The sequence below is a fragment of the Amblyomma mixtum genome, chromosome 4 (assembly GCF_055824585.1).
Source record: "Amblyomma mixtum isolate Tamu chromosome 4, ASM5582458v1, whole genome shotgun sequence".
NCBI classification, from domain to species: Eukaryota; Metazoa; Arthropoda; class Arachnida; order Ixodida; family Ixodidae; genus Amblyomma; species Amblyomma mixtum.
In genome coordinates, this window is record NC_143015.1 from 102,114,622 (window position 1) to 102,135,927 (window position 21,306).

Below are 21,306 nucleotides of genomic sequence, written 5' to 3' on the forward strand. Positions count from 1 at the left end.
GCATGCTCGGAGTGACGTCAGAGCACGCAGCTGGTGAGTGCGCCCCGCGCCTGTATTATGGTAGCATTTCGAGCCTTCAGCGTGACATGGCCGCAGCCACCGTGCCGTGCAGTAGCTGGTCACGTGGTTGGTCACGTGGTGCGGAGCAGCTGCCGGCGGCGGCGAAACCGAGTGGGGGAGGTGAGAGGGGGAGAGTGAATCCATGTCCAGGGGCGAAGATGATGAAGGAACGCCCAGCGAAACGGAGCGACGAAAGACTGACTTTGGAATTCGACTGAGCGAGTTCCACTCGGCTAGCTGTAGCTATCTCGTCACTCCAGGTTTAATCGGAGCGAATTTATTCTGTAAAAATTTGAAGTTGTCAGAATTCGTTGTTGAGGCACAGTAGCACGCTATAGACACCTCCTGCTTCTTAGTCTCATTTGCTAGTTACTACAAAAACTCAGCAAGTAGCTGTAAAAAAAAAACCTTCGTTTTCATGTTCGTCATTCGAAGCTGAGCATCGATGCTATGGTGTTCGCGCTATGAACATTTTCGGCAAGTTGTGAGGTGAATAAAATAATTCGGGGGTCAAAACGCTAGAGCTGAAATCCCAACCACTGTTCGCTTGTACAAAGAAACGATTTCTCACCGGGACTGTAGTGGAACGAATGATGGGATGGACAGTTTCCCAGAGGGGGCGTCCATGAGCGACGCTTGTGTTTCACACGAAGAAGCGGGGCTTCGGCTCCCCTGCATAGGGTAAATCGTACCTGAGAATTTGTCACTCATAAAAAACATTACCAATGACGGTAAGACTGCAATGTTACGAGGAACGAACCGCACTTGCTTTGGGGCTGCTTAAATAGCAACTCCAGTAATTTTTCAGTGGTTGATTTATGCTGCCGAGGGATTTCAAGTTAGAGTACGAGAAAGCCCTTATACTCACTTTATACATTTGCTCATACTGTTAGGTTTGCCCTTTTTTTCTCGCAGGAACTTTAAACATCTTTAAAATACTTGTTTTCAAATACAAAAAAAATAGTTGTGCATAAGCAAAAACACTGAAGCAGAACGGAAACTTCCGCGCACAGTCCAGAAGCTGTGACGTCAGCGAAGATGCGGTGCAGCTCTTGGCAAGCAAGCCACATGTGCAAGCTTCCCGCATTGCGCCAAAAGCCAGACAGCGAAATAAGAGCACAAATGACTGCCCAGACAACGTCAGTAAAAATGAATAACCGTCTACTGATGACCCACCGGCAAGAGAAAGGAGGCCTGATCAGGATGATCTGAGTGCCTTAACGAGAGGGAGCACTCGGAGGTAAACCTCTTTCTACTCCGAGTTACTGGATCCTCCTTAGAGTCAATGCCTAGATTGACTACAGTCCTGTAAGCATTTGTGCTCGAGTACCGTCGAGGGCAAAAGTAACAGACCCCTGCTTCAAGTTCCAGCCCGTGACAATTTACGTGGGGGCGTCACCTGTGAAAACATTTCAATGTTGAAGGTGCGGTGGGCTCGTTTCGACACCACAAATTCTTTGTTGGGCAGCGCCCCCACGCAGAGTGGCACGGCTCGAATCTTGGAGGCCGAGGGTGTCTGTTACTTTCACTCCCGATGGTACAAAGCGGCTCCTGGGCAGATGAGCTGACCCTGAACATCGCGAAAAAATATTGGAGGGGTCACTCAAGCCCCGCTTCAAGGGTACGACGCTAGAGGGTAATGAGTTAATGTCCATGCATACGGAATTTCTCGCTCACTACTCTACATTCATAGATCGCTGGTAGTCTTCATACCCCTTCAGGCGCAGTGGTGCAGCGGTGACGCGATGTGCCACTGCCCAGCGATGGCAGGTGCTGCCACCGGGGGGGGCCTTGTGAGACCCAGGTTGTTCTTCCCGAGCTACCCCTCTCGATCAGTCCTCCATTTAAATTGCACCTGCCAGGACGGGCAGTTTGCTCACAGTCCGGTGGGCAGGTAACGACCTTGATGGTAGCGAAGTTGGAACGACGTCACAAGGTCACGTGACCTGCTTGACAGGCGCCACATTTCCTTTCCGTGCTCGGGCACCGAGGCTTGAAACGATAGCCAACGGCGACGCGGACAATTTTTCCGACATGGGCGTACTAATGGTCTCGCGTTAAAAGTGATTCTACAGAGTGTTTGCATGCGGCCTTTCAGGCAGCGGTATTATAACCTGCGCTAGATTCGCAGCGCCAAATCAGTGCTTTCCAATCAAATCAAATACACTCCCTATCCAAACGAAAGGCAAAGCCATTTCATCACAAATCTTAAAATACTCAGCTTAAATATACACTGCCCCACTCGGAGACACTTTACCGCAAATAAAGAAATGGAAGTGTATAAACACTATTATACACCATCTATACTTTTCAAATGCAAACTCTCTATATAATGCAAACATAATCCTTTCGAGTGACGCACAAAGTGACAGTTAAAGCATTGGGTCTACACTGACGGCTCTCAAATCAGTACGTAAACCTCACCACCGCTTCTGAGGAAAGGAAAACAAAACAATAAATAAAAATGTGAAAACAAAAATGACCCTACATACAACGAAGTCTATTTATCAACCAGAAATGACAAAACGGCCTATGCATGGTCTACTGACCACCAGGTTGCGAGACAACATTGGCTGTTTTCCTTATTTTCTGTATGCGTTGCCGCAGCATCTCAACCAGGAAACATTCCTCGTACCGGGCTGCTTCGAGCAACGCCCCACGTGGCATGCCGCCTGCGCCTTCGATCTCGCTCCACGTGAGACCCGAGAGTGAAACACGCAGGGACATGAGGCATGATGCTTCTGCCAGTTCTCCATGACAACGAAGAATCTGCGTCCAATATCCCTGCACAGAACGCGATAAATACGGTTAGGAATAGGTCCCAATAAGTTGTGATGCGCAATTGTGTTTACCGAAGTGCACAAAAAAGCAAAGCCTTCACTAATTTTTTCACCTTAAATGGCAACTGCACCACTTTTTGAGAATTCCGCGAAATTCAAAGATTCAAATCTATACAGGCATTAGGTAAAGCACGGTAAGAGTTTTTGCGCAACCATTTAAAATAGTGACGTAATCGGGGATTGAATTAGGCTTCTCCTCAAAGCACCGGAGGTGAGTGCATAACTTTTGGTGCGACGTCAAAGGAGGAAAGATTTCAAACTATGACTGCCATCAACCACACCCCACCGTGCCCCGTTTGATGCTGCCAAAGAAGTCTCGGCAGGCTTTGCCTTCGGGGACTGCTCTTTTCTTTCAAAGTAAGTGTTTATGTGTTGGGAATGTACCAGTACCTTCAATGACGTTTTATGCGCCCCCACTTGGCGCTGCGCGCTGCCAAGGAGCGTAAAGGCCGCAATTTTAGTCGTCGATTACGTCACCACTTGAAACGCTAGCCCAAAATGACTTCAAATGCATCACCCGCAAGTTTCACACATTCAACCCCTTTAAGCTCATAGATTTTTAAAACGTGCAATTACCCTTTAACTACCAGCAATTTGGTGATCGGTGCGAGCAAATTTATCGCGCATTTCGCTTTCAGCGGCGACGCCACGTTTTTTTTGTTTGACGTCTCCTTGAGCGACCAATGTCCGTCGTAAAAAATAGACCAGTTAGTGAACCCAGCTTGTTAATATGCCGCAGTGGCAATAGACGAAGTGTATTCCCAAACTAGGAACAATCTAAGCAACAGCATAGTTAATCGGCCGAATAATGAAAATGGATGGCTTCACTCTAGTACACTGTAGGACTAGAATATTGGGCTAATTACCCGTGCTGCTTGGCAAGACATCGCTGGCTTAGACCGAGCACGAGATAAGATGAGCATTTAGAGTTTTAAACTGAAACTGAGTGGGACACAGATTCTTTTTTTCCCGTCTTCTTTTTTTCTCGGCCAATCCTGCGCACAGTGGAAGTGTTTAACACAATGAAGTCACGAAAGCAGAACGCCTGATATAGCGCTTTTAGGTGTGCACCGACGAACAGATGCGCTACCCTTGTGCCCAATGCCCCCGGAGCTAAATATTTTCGCGTTGAAATTTATTAATGCAACTACGTGGCAGTAAAATAGCGGCAAACTGACATTTATGCTTCAGGTTGAAGTGCTGAAGTTTCTGAACCATGCCAATCCGTCGTTAGCACCGATGTACCGCGTACGGAGGAACGCTTTCGCTGTAACAAAGCAGCAATATGTATACGGGTACTTTTAAAGACTAATGTAACTTATGGTGAAAACCTTCATAACCTATACGAATATGCATTTTTGAGTACTCAAGCAGATGACTACGCTTAAATCAGAGCATTTCCTATTTTACGTCGGTATACCATAACTATATATGCTCTAGGATGCCCTGAAGCCGTAGCTTGAAATGGGGCGACCGACATATCGGTAGAGGTAAAAAAGCTGTTTCAAATGTATGTGAAGGGCTATATCCTGCATGCATTCGTCCAGTGTTCCTGTGTTGACTCGTTATAAGGACAATCGTAGCTTAATACAGATGATGGGAATCACACACAGTTTCTCATATATATCTGATAGATGTTCCAAGATTATATCCTTTTAAGGTTGATATTTTTTATTGGGAGTAGAATCCTATTTGATCTTCACTTAAATTAACGGTTCTCAGCTATGACAGTCTATATTCTTCTCTAGATAATCGGCTTCTTTAGATAACCGAACGAGTTTTAGAAGCTATTTCGAACGGTTTAGGTTTAGGTTTATGGTGGTTTGCCGTCCCAAAGCAACTCAGGCTATGAGGGACGCCATAGTTGAGGGCTCCGGAAATTTTGACCACCTGGGTTTTATTAGCGTGCACTGACGTCGCATTGTACACGGGCCTCTAAAGAATTTCGCCTCCATCGAATTTCAACCGCCGCCGCGGAGTTACCAAGCTTTATTCGGCGTTCGTGGTTCTCCGTTACATGTGCCGATCACGCAGAAGTTAAATCCCATTTAATAATAATTACACTACGAAAGCAGATCCACTGAGAACCACGGATGCGATTGAAATGCTGAGAATGTCAGGCCAGAGGCAGCCATGAATCTACGAAAGCCAGTGGCGAAGAGAAGAATCTTGCTACTCTGACAATCTTCCATTAACTATCTGGGTGTGCACTCGCACACCGCCTTCAACTATTCGCATCTGGTCACCACAGCGTTTCGTTTCATGGTACTGGCGACAGGTGGCACTGATTAAGCTATTTCTGGAAGGCTGATAGCGAAAGGGGGAAAGCGTGCACAAAGTGTCGTCGGCGAAGAAACGCAATGCTGATTATTACTAATAGCTATCAGGCCGTAGAGGGAGTAACGAAATGCTTAGTAGCCGTCACATGCATGGCGTCATAAATCTCCAGAGCTGCAATGTTTTATTTCGACTCTCTCATGTGCTAATCGAAAATGGCGGTTAGTCAACGCCATGACAACGTTTCGTCAGGTTGTGTGGCACTGGTTATGTCAATATTCTCGGGTTCCACTCGGAGAATTGCCGTAAGCTTCCATCGGCCTGTGCTAAAACTTATCGAAAACGGTAACCACTGGAAATTGCTCCTTCGCATCTCTTTCACAGACGCGCAGAAGCTAGTTGGGAGGCTTGGGAGACCCTACTGCGTTCTGAGGACCCGACCAAGCAAGCCATCGCCACCGGCCGGGCTGCCAGCGTCTTGAGCCTCCGGGACATGAACGTTTGAGTGCAGTGGGGCCGTGCGGGGGCCCACGGACCTGTGTGTCCCAAACTCCCCAGTTGTAAATAAAGTTTTCACCACCACCAGTGGAGTTGCAGCCAACGGCTGTTTGACAAGAGCTTAAAGACTGGCGCAGTACATACCGATCGAAGCCCTTGATGGTGATTCTCGAAAAGTTGCCAAACAACTTCTAAAGGCTCCAGTGCTAACTGCAATCATTCCAGGGCGTCGCTGTGGCCATCGCGCACAAGTACTTACATGGCTTTGCCTAAGCACACCCTCGAAGAGCTCAGACAAAGCAGCTGAATGGCGAAATTTTCGAGGAAACTGGGAATTGAAGGTACAGACTGAGCTAAGTTGCTCATGCGACCACACTGGGCCAGTACGAAATAATCTAATCGAAAATATTACGGAGCCAGCGCTTTTCAATGGCTACACAGGGAAAGTATCGTGACGGTTTCGTCACAGTCACTCACACGTCCTTCGTAGAAGGAGAAAGGATGCGATGACGATCTCGGGGAGTACATTCAGTGATGATCACTGACTCGTGATCACTGATCAATGATCAGAATTAATCCTCCACCGAAATTCGACCGCGGGGGCCGACGTGGCATTTTGATTTTTATACACTATGATAATTGTGTCCATGTATATTGTATCGCCATTACCCACAATTCGTTTCTCTTTTTTTTTTTGGTCGGCACTTATTTTTCTTTCTTTTTACTGGCTAACCTATCTTTCGTATTTGCATCTAGTCCGTTTCCGTTTATTTTCAGTTTGTCACAGTTCCGAAACCAGAGAGTGAAGCACTCTCAGGAGCACTTTGACCCTTCTGCGCCTTTCCGACCTTCCTTCATTCTATTTCGAAACTGCTGACACCATAACACCCTGCTCGTTAGAAGCGCTTGTGCCACATTTATTTATTCCAAAATGCTGCAATCCCGAAGGATTACAGGAGTAGACACGTGGTCACAAAAAAAAACAAAACAAAGTGCAAAGGGAGTCGCATGTCACATGGCAAACCACAAAAAAACAGTTAACAACAGGCATTTACAATACTTTAAACATTATGGATGTTAAGAAAGCTAGGTGCTAAGGAAAAATAAGTAGCGGTCGCAGCTGTTTTTTTCGAAATTATTTCTAAATGATTCCAATGAATTTCTGATTTATTCGAGGCATAGCGGGGAACAGGAGAAAGGTGAGTGGATGAGATTAAGAAGCTTGCGGAGGTACGATGGCTGCAGTTGGTAAAGGCGAGACATGTGAAAGGCCTTTGCCGTGCATTGTGACCAGGCTGCGTATTAAGTGCAGGGTTTAAACATTCCTATTCCCCATAACTCATAAAATTAGAGAACAGCTAAAGATATTGTTACAAGAAATGAATTCTAGTGTGAAGGCCGGCTTATGTCGGGTCCGTGTGCTGCGGAAGTGTGGGGTTCAGGTCAACCGCGCTGTGTACAACGAAATATAAAAACCTTAGGCACTTAGTCTTCGCTCTGATATTGAGGGTTGTGAGGCTGGAGTGAGAGAAGTGTGGTAGGTGAATCCGTCGGCTTGTGCCGGCTATAGATAAAGCAGGCACCTTTTCCTTCTCGTTTTTAAGTACGTGGTCATTGCATTCTACCAACTGGGAGCGATTTCACAAAACATTAACGGTCCGACAAACAAGAAGGCCATCGCCAAGTAGGTGGTTTATCTTGGAAAGGAATGTGATGTGGGAAGCCCGACCGAATGCATTAGAAAAGTGCATAAAAATCATGAATAGGTTCTCGGTCTTTGGTTTTTGAGTTAAATCACGAAGGGTTTCGGTGAGACGGTTGGGGACCATGATGAATTGGATGAAGAAGACTCTTTACGCTTCAACACTAATGCTGCATTATTTTGCCACATGTGTAGGTTAGAAATCTGCCGGTGGTTAGACGGTCAAAATGAGTCACACGATCTTGCATCTGGGGGTAACTGCGGACCAAGCGTTGCCGCGGACTCTACGTCCACAAAATAGCTTGCGTGAAACATCCAAACGAACACGGTCCTGGCCAAGCTGCGGCTCCGCTTACCCACTTCCTAAATTCATTTGTTCATTTAAGCACACTGATTACAGGCCAGAGGGGTGGTGTGCTACAGATGAGCGAGAAATACGAGGGAGCTAACCGAGGGATAACGCTGTACTTGTCAATCGAGTCTTAGCTAGATGTCACTGAAAACGCACTTACCGTGTCCACGAGAACGTCTTCCAGTCCGCAGTGCGTATAGTACTAGGGAATAATAAAACTGAGTCTCCTACGCGCTGGAAAGAAAGGAAGAGAGAGAGAGAAGAGAGGACAGTGAGCCTGGTGGTTATTAGTGAGCAGCCATCGTGTGCACATAGGGAATGTGAATTTATTACTGGTTTATTTGGCCTCAGGAGTTAAGGTGTTAGCTCACGTTCTAGCAGAGATCTCAAAATATTCGTCGCAGTTTTGAAAGGTCCACACAGCAGGTTTTTATTTTGATGTGCTTTACCTAATTATTTCTTGCAAGTTACAAAGCGATTGGGGCAGGTGGGGCACAGGGGAGGCGGTGGTGCAGGGCGCACTGAGCACCGCTATTTCCATCGACACCACGGCGCTTCCGTAAATTACACGCCCCGCTTATGTGGTTTGCTTTTCACCACACACAATATCACACTTTTCACGCTAGTCTCAAAGTTCCTGCTCCAAGGATATTCGATGTATTGTAGAGACCATCATGATCATTTGAGGGCGCGTTAGTAACTATCGCAGTATCGCCGAAAAAAAAAACAGTTGCCGAATGGGCTCACAGTTTGGCCCTACGGGCACAGTACAGCAAGTGGTTGCTACCTGTAGTGGTTTTAGCAATACCAACTGCATAGTGATCATTCCTCCATTCTGCCCTTAAAAACAGGTTATGTCTTCGGCACGTGTTCTTTACGCGTTCTGGCGAGCCGAAAGTCTTCATAAACTCGGAGCCAGTACGCACCAACACACGTAGAAAAAAAAGCTCATTTGGTTGCAGGGTTTTTCGACAGCGGGAAAAGTAATTTGTTTTTCACTGCTCTTAGCTTCGGTCACCAATGAAAAATACTTGAAACTCACAGCTGGACGACGCTCCTGCCGGGTGGTCAGAGGATGGTGCCTGCGATTCGTCATCCATCGCAGTGGTGGTCGACGGCTTCGGCGAAGGCTGCGGCTCGCAGAGGCTAAGCCTGGGGTTCCATCTGGCAATAGGAACGAACGCGACTCGGAATGAAGGTTTAATGTCCCAAAGAAACTCAGGCTATATGAGGGGCGCCGTAGTGAAGGGCTCCGAAAATTTCGACCACCTGGGTATCATTTTTTGTTTGTGGTGTCGATGCATGGGAGAATAATACTCGAATTAATTTGCCCATCAAAGCCAATAACAAAGTGGACTGAACGGCTGTCAATTCCGGAGATTGGACTGCCATTGCCACAGGTCAGTTTGAGGGCACCGGACGTGAAATTCAGAGGTCGTGGGCTCGGATCCCACCGGTGGGATGGCTGTTTTCGAAGCGTAAGCTTTACTATGGTCTACGGGGCGCTTGGGGTTTGCACTTTTATTTGAGCTTCAAATAAAGCAAAGGGAAGCGAAGTGCATAACAGGCCCCCTGGGAGAGTGGACACCTTAGTTGTGCTTCAAAACCGATGATAGGCCGTCGGCGTTCATTGTGTTCATTGGCGTTGGCGCTGACGTTTTTGACTGCGATGATTTTTGAGGAAAGGAAGTGCAGATAACTACTGGGTGAGCCAGTGGATGCCTGAATACCGCTCCGAGGTAGGTAGGGTGGTGTGAGCGAGATGTGGCATGTTTGCGTTAGCGCTGACGATGTTATGGCAGACACGCGGCACTGCAGGAATAGGCCGCAGCGTTCATTGGGTGAGCAAACTCTCGAGATAAACCATTAACTACCACCTGCCATGGTCGCAGGGTGAGTATCGAGTGTCCAGAACACCCTCAACGTTACAGAGACCAAGCCACGTACACCTGCCTGATATTATTATTATCATTCTCCCATGGATCAACACCATCAATAAAAAAAAACATTCCCCTATGCACCTTGGTTTCAGTGGGTGTTGGCTTCCTTTACATGCATGTCAAACAAACCCCCCATTTCCTTTCCTTTGTTTTAAAGATATATGTGTTACATGGTTGTACAACATCTTTGTATCTTTGCATAAGGCTGAGAAAATATTTCTTGAGCGATGCTTATGCGCAACATGATGTGTGAATGGGTTCCTAAAGGTTCAAGAACCTACGAGCCCAATAAGAACTTCTCTTAACAAAATGAAAAAGTTCTGTATGATTCAATAACAACCTCATACACATTTTGTCCTAGAAATGGAAGAATATAAATTTTAGACAGTGTACAACCTTGTCTGACATGTGTATAATATTTCTATAAAATTTTATGACGGAGCTTTTATTAAGTTTTGCATGATACAGCTTTTTTATCACTTTTTCAGGAGGATTATGCTGTCTTCGTAGACAACAGCAGAAAATGCGCGTGCAGAACCTCAATATTCGAACCTTGGTGGTTAAGGGGGTTTTTCTTGTACAACAGCCAGCCCACAAGTACTCTATGCTTTGACCCTCGACCCTATTCAAAAAGCTCTTGCGAGCATTTAGACCCAGCGTTCACTCGCCACGCAATTCCACAAAATGTGAAAAAAGAAAATGGTTAACCTTGGGAACGGCGTAGAAGAATGCGTGTAGACAGCCTTGTTATCGGCTCCTTGGACGGCTCGTATCGGCTCTGCTTGGTGGTCTGCTCCTGAGCACTGAAAGTGGAGGAAAATACAAAAAGACGGGATAAGCGGACAAAGCTTCTGAAAGCGGTAGCAAGCGCATCTAAAGACTTACTCGAAGTTTTTATTAGAACAAGAATCAAGTTGCAGTCCCTCTTCTAAATTTGAGAATCACGAGGTTGAAGGCCCCGAAGCGACACATGAGCTATAAGTAGTGGTTTTACTGTTCGGTTTAAACCAAAAGGCAGCGATAACTGTAAGCCGAATGCAGTTTTTGAAATTCGGTTTTAACCGAAAAAGCTTAGTATTCTCAGCGTCCGAGGCACAGCTGGCTAGCTGTCGAATACGGGTTACATTCACAGTTCAAAATAACGTAGGAAAGCGAGAGGCGCGATGCGAGGGTTGTAATGTAGGATTAGCAGCGCAACTGTGGGAAATGAGGTATTGCTCCGCTTGCTTACGCGCCTCTGCATAGCGGTGAGCACCACAACCTCATCCCACGTTATAGCTAAGACCTGCCCATTCACTATTATCATCCAGTTAGAACAGTTAGCTGGCTAAGCAGGTTTATTAACTGCAAGCTCACGCGAAACCGTGTATAGGCGGTGCAAATATGTTCTGGCTACCGCGACGATTAAGTGGCACTTCCATCACTGCCATCAACATGCTCCGCCTTCTCACTCAATCCAGCACGGCAACCCGACAATAACATGTCAGCCTAGCTCTTAGATGTGAAATTAACTTGTATTACTTTCTAACGACTGTAGCAACACGTTAAGCACAACACCCGTTTCCAGCATTTCCACTTTAAATACTTCCAAGTAAACTCTTCACGGTGCATAAACGCTGATATAGACTAAGTGATTTTTGACCACACAGGATTGCGACACGAAATCTCCGAATACAGTTGGTAGTTCATTCGTCGATGATATCCACCGAAAAAGAGCTGTTCTCAAATAAACAGCGGAAAAAGTCAATCGAATAAAAAAAATAACCGAAATGCCTAACCACTACATAAAAGATACTGAAGTGAAGAACTCTCAATTAAAATCCTTCCCTCCTGGGATTCTATAACTTGCAGTGACATTGCAGCGCACAGTATACCTCCAAGAAAGCGCATTCATGGACCACTCCAGTGGATTGAATCATCCTAGCACCTGCTAGACGACATATTTAAATCACGTCCGCAATGACGGGCGCTAACTGAACCAGTCAAAATCTTTAATTCGCTTTGGTGGTGAGGCGGTTCACAGAGTCAGTTATCCGCGCACTATCTTAGCCTGGCATTTAAAACCTACGCGATAAAACGGCCATACGGTATAAATTGTACTCTCGGCGATTTCAGAAAATAATTCTGCACACATTGTACATACGCAGCTCACTTTAATACAACATTGCCGTCACTAGGATTAAAATGGATTCGCACCCTGCGACATTTCTTAGTGGTTTGAATTCAACTTTTTTCTTACCACATTCACAAAAACAAAAGTGTCAGGCGACAGCAATAGTTAGTTGTTTTGTTGTTATTAACTATTTATAACTAAAACTAACAATGGAAGGCAAATATGTCAGCCGGGGCATCTACCACTAAACATGAAGCACCTGAGCTGTGGCAAACGGCAGTAAAAGGACAGGGAGAGGGAAAGAAAGGAAGGAGCCAGAGTAGGTGTTGGTTGAGGTTTATGGTGGCTTCAAGTCCGAAAGCGACTCCGGCTACGAGGAACGCCGTAGTGAAGAGCTCCATAAATTTCGACCACCTGGGGCTCTTCAATGACATCCCACAGTACACAGGCGTGAGCGATAGTAAGAAAGGATAAGGGTAGGATAGCAATATACGCTATGTGCAATGTTAGGGGTTTGCGGAAAGGATGTGCCACCGTCTCTCTCCTGTCTTGAAAGGTACTCTGCGGCATCATCGAATCCTGAAGTTGTGATAAGGTTGCAAGGAGCCTAAGGGGTTCCTTCACTAATTTCAGAATATTCTGCTGTGGAAAAATTGCTAAGAGCCCTAGTCACACGTACTGAAATAAAATTGCGCTGAAAAACCACATTAGCTCTCATCAACCGTCACTCACCCATCAGCGTAGCGTGAGGAAGGCTGCGACGATGATGGCAGCAACTTGCAAGCACCATGGGTTCCGGCCCTGTGTAGGTTTGATGGCGCGGAACGTCACGGCTGCTTGGTGGCTGTGAAAGAGGGGAGGCTTTTTGCGAACTGTCATCAAAGCACACCGCATCTCTTCCAGCGGAACTGGATAACAATGACACGTACCACCCAACAATCACAGTAAGCGTGCAACAACCAGTGAGCGATATTATGTTTCTATTTACGCGAACGGGCTCTGCAAACGAAGTGTGCTTACGACGCTGATATCGATTAATTTCGATGGCAGAAAAACACTTGACTGGCCCATTGCGTAATTCGGTGGTCCGAACAGATTGTTTATTGCAAGACGGACATCAAACATGGGAAATAGCTTTAGTGTACTATGAAAAGTGCATGCCGCCAACAATCCTAGGCTACGTGTTTATTTCTGTCATTTGGCTCGATATTATGCTGCATTTTACCAGCTAGCCGGCCATTACGTTTTACATTTGAGCCCTGCGTTTTTCAGTGATCAACGTACACATGCATGCACGCGGGCACGCACTAAAACGGAGTTCTCTGTGCTATTTACTACTCAATATAAGCAACGCGGGAGTGTATTTTTCAAAGTCTTTAATATCCTCTTGTCGGTAATCTTTGTGAAGACGTACATGAAGGAAACGGCGTCAAACATTGACGTGCATTTTATGTTGCTCCCATACTGTGTGCTGGTCAAAGAGCGTGTGATTCAGGAGAGAATTGCCAATGGCTCTCGCGGATCCTGAAACCAATTTCGCCACATCGTCGAACCCAGCAGCTGTGGGCACGAATGGTGCTGAATGTAGTCGGGCAACAGTGTTCGCCACGCACAGCGCTCCATTGCCGTTCGTTAAGCAAGAAGGTGCTCATTAGACAAGAAGGTGCTCGTTAAAAAGGCGCTCACTAGTTAAGCCAGAATGTGTGGCCCTGAGCAAAAAAGTGTAAAGTGGAGTGTGCAGTTGGTACCACCCATTATACTTTCAGCCGTTTTCCGGCAGTACATGCAGTATGCATAGACGCCGCAAGTTCAGGAGGAACAAGGCGACTCCTACGCAGTGAAGAGCCGACAGCCTCCTGCGAAAACGGCACATGATTGTTGAGACGTGTTTCGTAAAAATATTTACGAATGGCACTTAAGACTACATACGCGGTTTGGATGCGAGAGCATCGTTTTCTATTTTTATTTCCGGTATATTGTTTACTCTCTTATTCAATTTTCTCTCTTCCTTTCTCATGACACACCTACTCATCAACACAGTCATAAGGCAACGCATATGTAAGAAGTGCACCTTTGTTCTCCAAGAAGCAACGTGGTTTTGTGGCCTATGTAAAGGAATAGAAGATGTTTTCTGGCCTATAGGATGCACGCTGGCCTCACAAATTATAAGTCCTGGTTTCAGTTGCGCGTCTGCGGAAGAAATTTTCTTTTTCTGTTATGCCACCGTGACGTCAAACACCACCCGGTTCTGTTGGCGACGAGCCATACAATGCCTTTGCAATAAAAAAGGCACCGAATACCTAATCGAGGCCTCAGCTGGAACTCTCTATTTCATGCCACTAAAAATTTTACATCTCTAGCTCTCAGTTTTCCCTCTCCACAGAACATTGAGCGAGAACTCTGTGCCAGTCTTTGGAAGATAGGTGTACTTCAGTTGTAAAGAGTAAGATGTTCGGCAGCTGCAGCGGCACAGGAAACGCGCCAGGAGACGAGAGTGCCAAATGTTCCAGCCGGACCTGTCTTTGACTTCTGCGCCCAGCCTTCGCAACAGATATATTGCTGCAGATAAAGCCCGTTTTATCTTTGTGCAGGTACGGGGTGTGCTGAAAACGCTGCGGACGGATGTAGAAGAAGGCTTTGAGGGTTGGCAGCGGCAACTGGGGGCAGGGCCCGGCGGCGGCTGGGGCTCATCACGTTGGCGGCAATGTAGCAGTCGTAACAAATAGGGAGGCTGTTCGTCTTGCGCCATTGGTACAAACGCTGAGGTGTCAGTCGGGCGGGAGGAAACAAGGTAGACATGGTGGAGGTCAAACGAAACGAAAGGTTCTTGGTGAGATTGTTTGACGGCTTCACTGTAGGTAAACCGCGCTGCAACGGGAGGCTGGAAGAAAACCGATGGTAGCGCCGTGGACAGTTGCGCCCGAGAACGTGCAGGCGGGACAGGGGGAACAAGCGAGAGTGTCCGAGCATTGGTTTGGTTTATGGGGTTTAACGTCCCAAAGCGACTCAGGCTATGAGAGACGCCGTAGTGGAGGGCTCCGGAAATTTCGACCACCTGGGGTTCTTTAACGTGCACCGACATCGCACAGTACACGGGCCTCTAGAATTTCTCCTCCAAAGAAATTAAACCGCCGCGGCCGGGATCGAACCCGCGTCTTTCGGGACAGCAGCCGAGCAGGGAGTGTCCGAGCAATCTCCTTAGGGACAAAGGGCTTCCTTAGGGACAAAGGGCTTGATCTGGCAAAGGAATGAGCTGTCCTGTTCAAGGCCTCGACTTTCTCCGACGATTATGAAGCAAGTTTCTGCGTACAGGGCTGACATCGGCGCTGTTGAACCTGTCTTGAGTGAGAAACTGTACCGCCAACTGCAAAAAAATATACGACGACGCTAGCTGGTTTTTCGCTTCGCGTCGCAAATTCGCCACTTATGGCGGCTTTTCTTGGTCCTCTCAAGATGTCATCTTACGGGGTTTTTCTCTCCGAACATAACGTTGTCATCAACTGAACTCGTGCCAAAGTGAACTGTACCCTTCGGCGAAGACCCATTGGGTGTTACCACAACCACGAGCGGCAAACTGACTGCGGCTGACGACGTCTTGATCTCCGTTAACTGCGACTCTACTTCCGACCGCACTGCAATCTTTATCCCGTCTCGACGCCTTCGCTTCTCGGCGCTGTCAACCTCTGCAGTTCGCCGTGCTTCCTGTCGCAGCTGGCTGCAGATGCCGACCATCTTTTTCTCTACAAGATATATTTAGATTACAGTATTCTATAATATATCTGAAGGAAGCAAATGGATATCATCAAATTGGCAGATGTCTAGAACAAAAAGTGTAGCAGGAGGTAGGGAGTACTGGGATGACGTTGGAACAGTTCTGCTAGTTGAGAAGGAACTGTTCAGTGCACACGGTAGGCGCGCAACAGTAGTCTGATCTGGCCAAATGCGCATAAATAAAGCCTTGCTCGGCTCCGTTGTGAGTGTCCTCGTCAGAAAGTAACCAAGGTACGACTATCTCACAAAGAGAGTTGGTGATGCGTAGTGGCTACCTATGTGCGGCCACTCCATCAGCTACGCAAGGTTCTTACTGCGAAATTCAGCGTCTCCCTTCTCCACTTGGTTTACTAAAGTAATGCACCTAAGCTAAAAGTGCAGATTTTATGATTGGAAAGCCTTAGATTCTGAGCCCCATACTGCGCGCTAAGCCTCTCCAGCGTGGACGCATGCGAGCATTCGCGCAGCGTCGGCCACCATGGCACCCTGTCGCCTGCTGACCCGGAAGACGCGTGTTCGATCCCGGTCACGGTGGTCGAATTTCGATGGAGGCGAAATTCCAGAGGCCCGTGTACTGTGCGATGTCAGTGCACGTTAAAGAACCCCAGGTGGCTGAAGTTTTTCGAGCCCTTTACTACGGCGTCCCTCAGACCCTGAGTCGCTTTGAGGCGTAAATCGCCCCCCCACCCCCCTCCCATAAACCAAACCAAACATCTTGCTGCGGTCCGTGTTTCGTGCTGCAGAGTCCCGTGCCCGCTCGCACCTTTTTTCCCCTTCCCTACACCTCATGGCAATTACTCTCTTCTCTACTTATTTAACGACCTGCACTGCCGTCTTTTTATGTTTGTATCAGCTCTTTCTTGGCATCGTTAATATTGGTGGCTTTTTCTCGCAGTGTCTTTGAAAGGACCCAGAAAAAATGCTTGCGATATATGCGTAACCTGGTCCCGTATAATATCCAGCGAGGTGCTTTTTGAAGCAGTTGATTCAAAGAAACACTATAGCTTTATACCCCAGCAAGAATTGTGAAATTGCTTTGTAGAGGCGCCAATAACTCGAATTGTCTCATGTTACCATGAGTACCAGAGGCTTAGCTCGTCTAGCCCGAAATGTATTAGGCGGATGTGGAAGCATGCGAGATTGTCAAGGCATTGGCAGGACTTCGTTTGTCTCCCATATTCTGGGATTCCATGAAATTCATAAAGAGCAAGTTATCACATTCGTATTATTCGGCCATTATAACACATCTCCAAACAAGCAATATCATAAACAAAAAGAGACTGTGGCTGCTGTCAAGAGGTTCCGCGAAATGTGTTAGAATTCGAAATTTTCCCCTGAATAGCGCGAAAATAGGAGCCCTAATTTAAACCCATTCCAGCGGGGCGGGCAACCAACTAGGCTTCTATGCTACATCTCAACGGATTCATCTTCACTCTTGACCGCCGTTTAGGGTTACGCCTGATTTTTACATTTATGTATGGAATAATGGATGCTATATAAATGGAGGCCAAATCATCAGTCGCGTTGTTACAACGATAAAACTAAAATGAAGAGGCATGCACTAGGCGGTAGAGGGAGCCAGGGAGAGTCCTGCCGCGCAGTCGTCTATTTCGATATTGTGGCTACCACAGTGACACCACGGCTTTATGTAGCCGTAGCGCCAAGTCACCAACAGCTCTAAGCTTCGAACAGTTTCTGGCGTTAACATGAGAGCCATTTTGGCCCCCACGGTCAGTAGGATGGAAGAGTTTTGAAAAAAAAATGAAAATATCACGCTCTATTGTGCCATATTTGTGGAATTTATAATAAGATGATCCAAGGATCATCTACGGATCTTCCTGAACATACTCATGTCTTAAGTTCTCACCCGTCTGTTGGACTGAGTGACGACCACCAACACGCGCACGCGGCGCAGGTATTCCACACGAACTCAGGTCAGGCTCGGGCTCAGGCTCCGGGGATGTCGGGTGTTGGGCGGCCGGTCACACTGAGATGGACCAGGAGGTGACGGGCATCCTGCCATTGCAAATCAAATTGATTCACTGAATATGCAGTTGTGCTGCCGGTAGTTACAGGTATCTACGAACCGCACTAACAAGAATTTCGCGAAGGTGAACGGCCGCAGTTCTGTGGGCATGCTAAGCTCTCATTAGCTTCCAGCCACTGCCAGAGCAGCTTTGCTGCGCTAGGAATGCTGGGAAGGGGGGTGTCTAGGCCGAATGAGATGAAAAGCGGTGGTTATAGGGTGAAGGGGTTGGTGGCAAGTACAAGACATTGCGTCCATGGTTCCGCGAAACGCGAGAAATTAAGTGCTAGCTCGAGAGCGACACCTTGCACAACATGTTCGCGAGGAGACCGGCAGAGGCGAGCGAATTATTCCACAGTTTACAGAACGTGTACAGTCGTGAAAAACATTATTTTATGTGGCGAGCACAGTTTTTTTTTTCTTGTCTAACAAGTTTTCTCCTTAGCGTATAAGATCGAAAAGTTATTCTCAAATTTAGTGGGAGAAAAGCCAGAAACTTAGCAATTTCGTGCAAAAAGTTTGTTTTCCCCTTTATATTGTTCCCTACTGTAAATGCACCCCTCTACACGACTGCCAGCCACAATTACAAGCAGTTCAGATAACACGCCAGGCAGTTAAATTTTTCATGTTTGAACACAGTGATATGACCAGAACGACTCTTCTATGAGCTAGGCAGATGGGCAAGTTAGTTGAGATAGCACTGCGAAAACATTGCTGTTAATATAACTAACCTCGTGTCAGTGGTATGGCGACGGCTGCAAGAGAAGCAAAGCAGGGTGCATGGTTCGATGCAGGATTCAAAACTTCAAAACGACCTGGCTGGCTTCGATGACAGCTCCAAACACAGGTTGTAGGCACATTCCGGTCTGCGAATAGATGAAGCAGAATGCAGCGTCCACCTTACCACAACACGCAACACATATTAAGACTGGACATGTGCATCTGGAGAGTGTTACTTTGCTGAAAATTTCCGTATGTTTCTAGAGAATTTGTGGAGTTAGTATGATGCATATGGAGTCGGTAAAAAATAGACGAAAAACGCGTATGGAGAGCGCGTATGACATATTTTACACTGTACAGAAATCGTATGGGAATATTGTGGAATGATTAAGGACTCCGCACAGACAAGATAAAGATTTCTAACTGGAAATAGATTTCTATGTATTTTTTCTTATCTTATGGACTCCATGTTCCCATAATTACATACGAGCAGCTAATATAAACCTATAAACTATAAACTGTATCCGTCTCAATTCCCGGATAAGCCTACCACTGCTCTTGATGAGATCGGTGCTTTGGATACGCTTATTCGGTCTTGCTTTTATGTGTGGAGCGTCAAGACTTTGAATGCCTCTGCGTATTCTGAACTACAGAGTCTGCATTTTGGAATAGAAAGAGCTTAGCCTCTCTGAATTCTGTTTGGTTGCAGATATAACCATCTTATTTCGTCTTGCAAGTGGGAAAATTTAGGATAGAAAATACGCAAAATTTAGGATAGAAAATACGAATAAAAAGAGCACACTAAAAGCACGGATCTCACCAAGTACAGTGGTCGGCTCAGCTGGGAGGCTATCGAGAAGGAGTTTTAAAAAAGCACGGCGGGCATGGCCGACAACCTAAGCGCAGGCCGTTGACTCGCGTCTAGGAAAGTTCTTCCGTAGTGACAAATTTTTCTGGTCGCTATGAGAATGTATCATTTCTTGGTAATGGAGAGTAAAGCTCTCATTCAGCTGACCCCATGAGAAAAGGTTTAAACTTCTCGGTGAAGAGTAGAGAGTCCCGGCGCTCACGAAGAGCTGTCAAGGCCTGCGGCATAAGTTTGACGCTGTCAACCATTCGTCAGGTGTTCAAAATTCCGTGTCTCCCTGCGATGGTTTCTTTTAGAGTTCTCGCCAACGTTGTAAAGCATTACAACCAAATTTGGCTCTTTGTCAAACTTTCTGTCATACTTGTCACAATTTGACTTTGCCGTCACACTTCCCATGTACAACGTCACGTGTCGACTGACCAGGTTGTCCGGAATCGCGTATAGTGACACAGAGAGGTATGACAGCCCCACAGTGCTTTTCCTGGATGACCGAGGAACAACTGCTGGACTGCGGATATTATACAAAGCGCGGCTGATCACGCGAACGAGGGGAGTACTGAATACGAACCTGCTCCTGTTCTGCGGTCGTGATCATGCACAAAAGGACCTGTGATACGTAGGGGACCCTGCATGCCGTGGAAGCACTCAACGTCCGATATACATGGCTAGCACTGCAGATTTCATGCCTCATCCGTCCTCTACCACTGCTATAACTGCCACTACCTTTTCCGAGGGGGCCGTAGGACACATTAGTTACAAATACTGGTGGGTCGCTTACAAATGGACTCAGTAAATAGCCGAGCCAAAAGGTTTAATTAGCACTAATTTTTTCTTTGATGCTAGCGGTATAGCGTACCAAAGGAAGACTGAACTGGCAGACACGAACTGAAAAAAACGATGTGTTTTGTCTGCGGATTGTCTGCAAAGAAACTAATCAAATAATCATAAAGCCTGGTTCATTTTTCAGAAGCTCTCGGATGGTTTCGAAGAACGGGTCTATGGTCGAGAAAAGGAGCCCTAATGAAAAGCTCCGCATTACAAGTGGGACATGTGTGCTCAGCTGCTGTGAGCATGAACAAAGAAACACAACTTCGTAACATAATAACATAAAAAAGTTTCGAGAAACCAAATCTTGACAAGCACGTTGGGCTCGCCGCCGTTCCGAAGGAACTGTTCGCTGAGAAGGAAAACGGCTGTGCAACTGGCCAAGGTGAAGAAGACAGCTTTGGCACTTCTGGAAAAAGTGGTCTTTAAAAACTAAACTCGGAAGTTCTGACGTCGGAACCAGGGGAGTAGAATGGAATTTTTTATGTGGCCCAAACGCACAATGAGCTGGTGTTGTCCAACTCTATCATCTTTTGTCTGCGCCTGCAACTTAAAAATTGGATGCATTGTCTTAAAACAGCATTGAGGGGGACTTACCATGGTGTGTGGAAGTACAAGACCCGTGTCTGAATCACTGCTTCCTCCAGGGTCCTTTCCCTAGTTTCTTCGTCCTCCTGAAAAATGATGAAGATATCCTGAGGAGCATGTACCACGGGGTAACAATGCGCAAGCTGTATTTTGAACCCAACTTCACCATAGATGGAATTTTAGGTTTCTTGATTGCCTGCTATGCTTAGCCACAGGGCTTAATGTTATAAACCGAACTGATCCTTTACAATAATTGTACGTTTCTAATTGCCTGTTAGGTGAGTACCGAGAACAAGCCTCTAATTTTCTGCATATTCTATATGCCACAGTGGACCTTGCTTATTATTTGTGAATGGGCTAGAATGGTCGATGGCATACGCAATGCAGTCCAGAGAAGGTACAAGAATTCTTTCTCTCCTATTTTGTTCCTCCACCACTACCGGTTGGCTAGACGTGAGGTCTGCCTCAACCAAGGAGCAGCGGGGCGAAAAAATTAATTATATTTTGGATAAAACCACTGTATTATTCCTTCCGCCGACACCAGAAACTCTCCTCGGACTACAAGCTGTATATCGTGATGTACACGACGTTTTTACTGAAAAAATGCGTTAAAATGCAGATAACAGGCGTTCGCACATCTAGTATGCATACTAAAAGTAGTTAGTTACCTATACCATCGAACATTCACTTAGTTTATTATAACTCAATTTTTTCAAACACATACAT

General features: G+C 46.5%; 1 protein-coding gene across 15 annotated transcripts in view; it reads right to left on the reverse strand.

The window, feature by feature from the left end:
• Positions 1 to 20,672, reverse strand: part of LOC149347632 (uncharacterized) — a 47,809-nt gene extending 27,137 nt beyond the window's left edge. For 11 of the 15 annotated variants that reach the window (XM_089587228.1, XM_089587229.1, XM_089587227.1 and 8 more), the window contains exons 1-8: positions 20,590 to 20,672; positions 18,311 to 18,445; positions 17,421 to 17,569; positions 12,515 to 12,626; positions 10,378 to 10,472; positions 8,772 to 8,893; positions 2,696 to 2,844; positions 632 to 732 (exon numbers count right to left, since the gene is read on the reverse strand). In XM_089587228.1, the coding sequence (XP_089443354.1) occupies positions 632 to 732; positions 2,696 to 2,844; positions 8,772 to 8,825 (304 nt within the window). In that variant the 5' untranslated portion in view covers positions 8,826 to 8,893; positions 10,378 to 10,472; positions 12,515 to 12,626; ... (1 more) ...; positions 18,311 to 18,445; positions 20,590 to 20,672. Of the gene's footprint in view, positions 1 to 631; positions 733 to 2,695; positions 2,845 to 7,827; positions 7,860 to 7,889; positions 7,964 to 8,771; positions 8,894 to 10,377; positions 10,473 to 12,514; positions 12,627 to 17,420; positions 17,570 to 18,310; positions 18,446 to 20,589 lie in introns of those variants that run through there. The other 4 variants (XM_089587230.1, XM_089587226.1, XM_089587225.1 and 1 more) reach the window with 4 other exon arrangements.
• Positions 20,673 to 21,306: the final 634 nt, after the last annotated feature.